This window comes from Strigops habroptila, chromosome 2, assembly GCF_004027225.2.
Source record: "Strigops habroptila isolate Jane chromosome 2, bStrHab1.2.pri, whole genome shotgun sequence".
In the NCBI taxonomy this organism is placed as follows: Eukaryota; Metazoa; Chordata; class Aves; order Psittaciformes; family Psittacidae; genus Strigops; species Strigops habroptila.
This window is the reverse complement of record NC_044278.2, coordinates 68104765-68112875: the sequence shown is the minus strand read 5'-3', so window position 1 is coordinate 68112875 and position 8111 is coordinate 68104765. Positions and strand designations below refer to the sequence as shown.

Below are 8111 nucleotides of genomic sequence, written 5' to 3'. Positions count from 1 at the left end.
GCCACTATTTGCTAGCAACCCACCCTTCCCATTTCTGTTAAGAAAGAACAAATTCCAGATTTAGCCCAAAGATTAATGTGTGATATTCAATAACAATTTCAGCAGACCCATGAAACAAAAAAATTGCACAAATAGAACAATTCTCAAAAGTCAAAATCCCCCTTGCTTGACAGTGAACACGTCCATGTAGTCAGACAAATTTCACCTGCTTCCTCTAATGCAACATTCCGAAGAGAAATTTGCTTGAGGAAAGCAAAGTGATACCCGAGTAACCAACCAGCTTGTACCACTATTGCTGGTTAAAATGGCTAAAAGCCACACGTCAGACACTACAACTAAGACATCTATTTAAAAGAAATTCCTGTATTTGGTCTCAGCTTTCTCTGGAAGCATGTATATGACCATGAAAGCTACAAACTAACCTCAAAACTCCCCTTCAAAGTAGTTTTTCCCCTGAGTACCTCACTAAAAAAAAAAACAAAAAACACAAAACACAAAATTAGTTTTATTAGTTACTCTTTTTATTTTCTCTTTGCTGAACAGCCGCACAAGCAGCAAACTGCCGTCCAACACTTTACAAACGCCGCATCAACCCACGGTAACGTGCACACAGCGCTCCTGCAGGCACCGCAACATGTTTTAATCCGGATAATGAATCAGCAAAAACCAAATAAATTATTAAAAAAACCCAAAGAGATTAGCACATTGGTTCTCTGACTCCAGAGGATTTCGCGGCTGCAGCACTGCCGTGTCCCCTCAGCAGTACCTGAAGGGGGTGTGAGGGAAGCGACCCGCCACCGCCACCGCCACAGCCCACAGCCCACGGCCCACGGCCCGACAGCAGCCCTGAGGCAGGACCGAGCGCCCGAGGAGGCCGCAGCCGCCCCGCCCGCAGGGAAGCGGTGCCCACGGGTGCCCTGGCACCTCCGGGAGGCGCTTCTCGCCCCGCCCCGAGAGCACCCCCCCCGCCGCTGCGGTACGTGGCCGCCCGCGCCCCGCGCTCCGCTCCCCGCCCGGCCCGGCCCCGCCCCGCCCCCCCCCAGCCCGGCCCGGCCCCGCCCCGCCCCGCCCCGCTCTAGCCCGCCCCTCCCCGTGGCCGCCCCTCCGGCCCGGCAGCCCGGCTCGGGGTTCCGGCGCGTGGAGCACGCGGCTTCTCTGATTGGCTGCCTTCCGCCGCGGGCCCCGCCAGCTCCGGCGCGAGCGCCGGCCCACCGCGCGGTCCTATTGGTCGGTTCAGCCCTGGCGCCCTCGCGCCGCGGGCCGCGAGAGGGTGCGTCTCCTCGCGGATTGGTGGGGCGCCACGGCGCATGCGCCGCCCCTCGGCCTCGCCCGTCCTCCCGGTCCCCTCCGCGCCCCCCCCCCCCCGCAGCCGTCGCCGCCGACACCGGCCGCGCTCTGGTCTCGCACGGTGCCCCCTCACCCCGCTATGGCGGCCGCTGTGGAGGAGCCGTTCCCTTTCCACGGCCTCCTGCCTAAGAAGGAGACCGGTGCTGCCGCCTTCCTCGCCCGCTTCCCCGACTTCGACGGGCGGGGGGTGCTGCTGGCGGTGCTGGACACCGGCGTGGACCCGGGGGCGCCGGGCATGCAGGTAACGGGCGGTGTGGCGAGGAGCCGCGTCCGGCGGCCGCCCTGAGTCACGGCGGCGGGCGGCCCTCAGGGGGCGGGGGGAGCGCCCGGGCCCTGCCGGGCTGCGCTCCTTGGGGGACGGGGACGAGCGCGGGGCCGGGGCGCTCGTCTGGGCGCGGCCGTAGCTCCCGAGCGGCCGTCGGGAGCGGGGCAGGCCCTTGGAGGGTTGTCCTGCGGACTTGTCGCGGTTTGGTTGTTTGCTTGCTCGCTCACAGTTCCCGCTAAGCACACACTCTGCGTGAGCGTGGGCTCTTGCTACGGGAGGGCGGGGAATCCGGCAGACGGGGCTCCGCACGGGTCCCGTCGGGTGTTTGTGCAAGGATCCTCCTTTTAAACCCTTCACAGAGGTTTTAGGATACTTAAATCTCTTTCATTGTCTTCTTGCACGTAGAAATCATTGCGAAAGAATAGTCTGTGGGTTTTGTTAAGCTTTAGCATTACTTCAGCAGAAGGTAGCTTGAGGCTACAAACAGCCGCTTAGATCTTTTACATGAAAAGTGTATTTCTGGCAAAATTTGCATGCCTCTTTCTCAGTGTGTTTTTCGTGCGTTGTATTGCAACAACAGTCTGTGTCAAATTTGGTTCTGCCAGCTTTTTTTTGATCGTAGCTCAGATCGCGCAGTGATTGCCATAATTATCTCAATCTCAGTTTTGTAAATTTCTGTATACATGATTTTAATTTTGGCACTCCTCAGCACTTCCTTATTTCTTTTAACTCTTGTCTCTTAACGTTGCTTTATCATGTAAGTTTATATGTATTTGGCCTTTTGTTTCACTGCTCCTTCCTGCTTCTCTTTGGCATATTTTCTCTGAGATGTTGTAAAGGAAGCCTTGAGAAGTGATTCAGAGAGGGTTGCAGGGATCTTGCTTGGAGACAGAATCCTTTATTTTTTAACTAAACAGGGCCCGTGTTGGTTTTCAGTCTTTCTTTGGCACAGGCATAGATTTTACTCCGAAGTGCCCTAGTTCAGGGACCTAGCCGTGGCAGATCTTTAGTTCAGTGTTCTGAAATGACTCCTTATGGAGTTCAGGTAAGCGAAAGGATGAATGAAGAGGACAGGTAGTGTGAAAGGAGGGACGGGGCAGCTGTAACTTCAGTTGATTTAAGCTGGAATGAAGCTGGTGATTTTGGCAAAATGTTGAGGGTAAGTGGAATAGTAACCGGGAAGCTCAAGAAAGCTCACAAAAAAAACAAAGGTAATACCATGGGCAGACCAGAAAGTAGCAAAACACAATTAGGAAGGTGTGGATATAAATGGGATGTACCTAGATCTGGAGTTTCACGTATGAAAGCAAAAAAACCCCCTAAATCTCTAAAGGTTATGAGAGAGGAGTAGTCAACTGAAAAAAAAAAAAAAGAGCATGAGTTTATGGGCAGTAGAGGGAAGCTTTGTTCTGAGATAGGTAACCCAAGGCTCATGAGAGATACTTATGAACTCTCGTGATCTTAGTGTCGACGATACAAATTTTATTCAACCTATTTTATGTGGAGGATAATGTTTTGTAAAGGATTTGTGGAGAACTTTGGGAGTGTGTGTATGGAATTAATTTTGCAATGGGTGAGAGTGAGTTTGCAAGGCTGTTGAAGAAACATTTGAAGAAGCTGTGTGGTCTTTCCACGCTGCTATAGAGTGAGTAGTTACTGGGCTTAACAAATGTTCTTGCATCTGGTTCATTTTTCTGCTGGTTGGCTGGCTTTGCCACACAAAATATTCATTATCTAACTTGTACTTTTGTGTTCTTTCTGAATCTTTTGTAGCCAGTGCCCTCTAGGGAACACTTTTCACCTCGTCTTCCACTGCTTTACACTCCACCTGTTGATGCCAGCTGTGATGTTCAGTTTGTCTGCTGCTTTCATGCTAGTTTTTTTCCTCTCTCAGCCTCTATGGTAGAATCTATTTCCTGTTGTTGTCTGCCATATCATGGTTTGTAATTCCTCGTTAAGGCACGGCAACTGGTAAAATTTTAGGTGGGAGGATAAAGTACATTTAATGGACGTATGTTGTGGTTGTGTATGTATAATCTTTGTTCAACCCTACCCTGCCCTTTCCCTGTTGCTGTTGCCACTTCTTATGTTTCACAATAGATAAGGCAGTTCATCTACTTCTTGCAATTTTGGTTATTTTATGAAGTGCCTGTTGGAGTTGTTGTTGTTTACTATCTAAAACTAGCTCATACTTGTATGAGATGATCTTCTACAGTAGCAGCTTGAGTTGGTTTGACTTGTTTTTCAGCACTGAGTTAATTTTCAACCAATTTTCCTTTTTATTTGTGATGATGATCAGCTGTCCCGTGACCCAAGTGCTGAAAAACTTGTTCATCTCCTGCTGCTGCAATAGCTGTCAGTTGGAATCAGTAACATTGTATCCTCTGGCGAAAACATGCTCAAATGCATCTGGTTTTGCCTTTTAAATCGGGATTGCCACAGATTACAGAATCACAGAATACCTAGATACGGGTGCTCCTCCACTTCTGTTATATTCATCAGCTGCCAGGATTATGCAGATAGATTTGGGGGTTTTTTAGTGTTTTTACTAAGATTTATGAATTTATTTGCTTTACAAAGTCAGAGCTAACATAAGAGTATGTTTTTCAAACTTCAAACTAAAATGTATAAACAACAAGTCATAAACTTGTAGACTATTTCATGTATTTTTTCAAATGGCTGTAGGCAAACTATGATATCAAAGGTAGAATTGGGGGTTTTGTTCTAAATACACTATAAAATATTTTTAATTGCATACAATATTTTTTGTTTGAATTTTAACGCAAAAGGTACTAAAACATACCTTGTTTGTAATGAACTCATTACTTCCAATTTTTTTCTATTCGCATGAGGGAATTGATCAAGTTCACTTGATTTTTTTTTTTTTATTTTTTATTTTTTTATTTTTTATTTCCTGTTTTCCTCAGAATTACAAGGCTTGAAAAGGAAAATCCAGTTGAACTGAGTTTCACTGTAGCATTACTACCGGTGGGCAGCATGTCAGACTGGTCCGTGACAGCAGAAGCAGCCGCATTTGTTACTTGCACTAAGTGACGGTGAACCCATGTGGATTGCTGCCATTAGGAATTGAATCTTGGACCTTTGCACCTGAAAAACAGACCTTTGAGTCTGACTGCAAGACTCTCATTTGTCAGTTCTAATTGTACAAACTCACGTGCGCATGGGGACCTGCTGTTCACCTAGGAGGTGACGTGCCGTGTAGCGTAGGAATTGTACATTGTCTTGCTGGCTAGGAAACAACTTTAAAAACTACTCAAGCTCGCTGTGGCATAAATCTGTGTTCTGGCCACCTGTTGCAGTATAACTTCTCTCCTTTCAACAAGTCACCTTGGATTACATTTTCATTCTTGTTTTCTTCTGCTTTGATCACCGAATAATTCACTTTCTTTAGAGGCATATTGAAAAATGCCCAATCCTGATGATCTCAGGATTGTCTTTGCAGTTGCTTTATTATTGGAGCAGCTCTTGACTTTTCTGTGAGTAGAGACTGGCATTTGAAGGCATTAATTAGAAACACTAGAAAACCATATGGTTTGAGTGCCTGTGCATGGTGTTTCCCAAGTAAATTTTTACTACTGTGTAGTTGTTGTTCAGTGGATGTGTTACCAGGTTAACATGCTTTAACAATTTTCAAAACTGAATGTAAATTTCTGTAGACAGAGTAACAGAACTGTAACTGGTTTCTGTAATGGCAGTTTTTCCTTAGGAAGCATCTTCCAAACCAGTATTTGTTACCTTCTGGGAAATGAATGTCCTTCTTATGGTTGCTATGGGTTTGGGATTTGGGGATTTGGTCCTTTTTTTTCTGGCCTACTGAAACCTGTCTTTATTTGGGGGAGTGGTTGCTTGTTGTTTTTCTGATTGTTTCTGGTTTGTTGGGGGTTTTGGGGTTTTTTGTGGGGGGTTGTTTGTGGGGGAGTGGTTTTGTGTTTTTTGAGGGGTTTGTTGGGTGTCTTTTTGTGTTGTGGAGTGTTTTTTCTTTGTTCTGGTTTGGTTTTGTTCGTTTGTTTGTTTGTTTTCCCCTTAACCATAAGAATTTGAGACTTGGAAATATTTATCCTTTTTTGTTGAAGTGTGATAAAAGCTTGAACCTTGTTGTCTTTTTGACAGCAACAGAATGATTTTCATGAAACAGCTTGATCATGTTGTTAACTTCAGCAGATGAATTCACAATTCCAGAGCATGATTTGAGCAAAACTACATGCCATGTATGTTATGTCTAGCATCAAAATTATTGATAGAAAATAAATACAACAATACCAAATATTTAAATGGTAGAGAACAGCAAATATTGCTGTTTTTCTGAACAAGAAGTTTTTTTCACTTTCAGTGTAGTTATTGTATAGAAGGTTTTGAGAAGATTGATTTTTTTTTTTAATATATATATTTATTATTTTTTTTAATCTTTAGTGTAGAAGTATAAAAAAATAGATGCATATGACTAATTCATAAAATCAGAGAATGATTTGGGTCAGAAGGGACCTTTAAAGGTTGTATAGTCCGGCCCCTCCGCAACGATCAGGGACATCTTCAACTAGATGAGGTTGCTCAGAGCCCTGTCCAGCCTGACCTTGAATGTTTCCAGGGATGTGGCATCTACACCTCTCTGGGCAACGTCTTCCAGTGCCTCACCACCCTCACAGTGGAATATTTCTTCCTCATAGCTAATGTAAATCTACGCTTTTTCAGTTTAAAGCCATTATCCCTTGTCCCATCGCTGCATGCCCTCTAGAAAGTCCCTCTCCAGATTTCTTGTAGGCCCCCTTTAGGCACTGGAAGCTTCTCTAAGGTCTCCCCAGAGCCTTCTCCTCTCCAGGCTGAAGAAGCCCAAACTCTCTCAACCTGTCTTCATAGGAGAGGTGCTTCAGCCCTCTGAACTGAAGCAAATACTACTTACTGTATATGTAGTATAGTTTATTTCCTGAATGAACTTATGCAATACCTACTGGATGAAGCATGTTATTACAAGAAGATAATATTGAATATTTTTTAAATGTAAAATGAAAGAAAAAAGAATCTTAATCATAGCCTTGGTAATTGTGTAGAAGGTTTCTCTAGGTGAAAGGAACTTTAGATAGGTTAGTGATTTCTTTTTTGATGTTGTTTAGTTGCCTGCAACTACTGAAAAGTCCATCAGGGCTAGTTTTCATTCAATTTCAAGAGGCTTTAAAGTTATGTTTGTTAACTCTTCTTAACTAGTCAGCTCCCTTTCTCCTCACCCTGGTAAAAACACTCCTTATACAGTATTACGGTATATAGCAATAGTTCCTAATACTTCAGATTGATTAAAAGAAGAAGTAGAATCCTTGAGAAAGGAGAAATAAGATGATGGTAACTTGTGTTCCTTTTAGGTTTAAGCGCAGTTAAGAGAATCAAGCTTGTGAGTGCCTGTACTTAAACATCTTTCATTTTGTTAGAGTTGTGTGTTCATGACTGTAAAATTTGGCCAGAATGGTGGCACAGAAGCAGCACAGCAAATTATTTGAACACATATAGTAGTTTTTGCAAATTTCAGCTTGGTTTTAAACTGGGGCTCCTGTGTTTATTGATAGAATGTTTTTACTTGTTTCTCTTCTAAATCCTTTTTAGAAATTAGTTAGTGAATTTGTATAAACTAGAAAGATGTACACATTGCTTTTAGTTCCTTGAAAATTTAAGTGATTTCAAGTTGGTTTTATGTCCTTCCGTTAAATGTTGTGTGCTTAAGAAAGTTAGCTGATATTTTTCTTAACAGTAATAAAAAGTTTCCTGGGTTTTGTGCTGAAGGATAATCAACTACATTTTCATTTTTTCTGGATTCATATTGTCAGATTACAACTGATGGGAAACCCAAGATAATCGATATAATTGATACTACAGGCAGTGGTGATGTAACTACATGTACCGTTGTGGAACCTAAAGATGGAGAAATTGTTGGTCTGTCTGGAAGAACTTTAAAGGTGAGTATTTGCTGGTGCAGAGATGCTACTGGGCATCTTTTCCTTTCTTGTTTAACTACAAATTTAGTACTTATTTTAGGTTCTGCAGAACTTATTTTCTTTTAACCAGATGCCATGGTTTAGCCCCAGCTACCAACTAAGCTCCACGCAGTCGTGCACTCACTCTCCCCCTAGCAGAATGGGAAGAGAACTGGAAGGGTAAAAGTGAGAAAACTCGCATGTTGAGATAAAGACAGTTTAACAGGTTAAGCAAAATCTGCACATGCAAGCAGAGCAAAACAAGGAATTCATTCACTGCTTTCTATCAGCAGGCAGGTGTTCAACTTGTGGGTAGATAGGTCTAGAGACTGAAAAACCTGTGAGGACTTAGTTGTAGGCTCACTGCATTCTCACTATAAATAGAACAGAAACCCTGTAGGGTTCTGAAAAGGATATGATGAGATCTAGCAGGGGTCTGAGCTTAGAACTGCTGATGCTACGGACATAATTTGATTGATGTTAGGTTGATGAGGTGGTATGAGGGCATCAACTCTTTGGAT

The 8111-nt window shown here is 44.0% G+C and overlaps 1 protein-coding gene across 5 annotated transcripts in view; it reads left to right on the top strand.

Moving 5' to 3' along the window:
- Window positions 1-1307: 1307 nt before the first annotated feature.
- TPP2 (tripeptidyl peptidase 2) overlaps window positions 1308-8111 on the top strand; it is a 51853-nt gene continuing 45049 nt past the window's right edge. For 2 of the 5 annotated variants that reach the window (XR_003989660.1, XM_030473511.1), the window contains exons 1-2: window positions 1364-1588; window positions 7444-7572. Coding sequence is in view for 4 of the 5 variants with exons in the window: in XM_030473511.1 (XP_030329371.1) it covers window positions 1427-1588; window positions 7444-7572 (291 nt within the window). In the remaining variant the exon portion in view is untranslated. Of the gene's footprint in view, window positions 1589-5673; window positions 5842-7443; window positions 7573-8111 lie in introns of those variants that run through there. The other 3 variants (XM_030473519.1, XM_030473527.1, XM_030473536.1) reach the window with 3 other exon arrangements.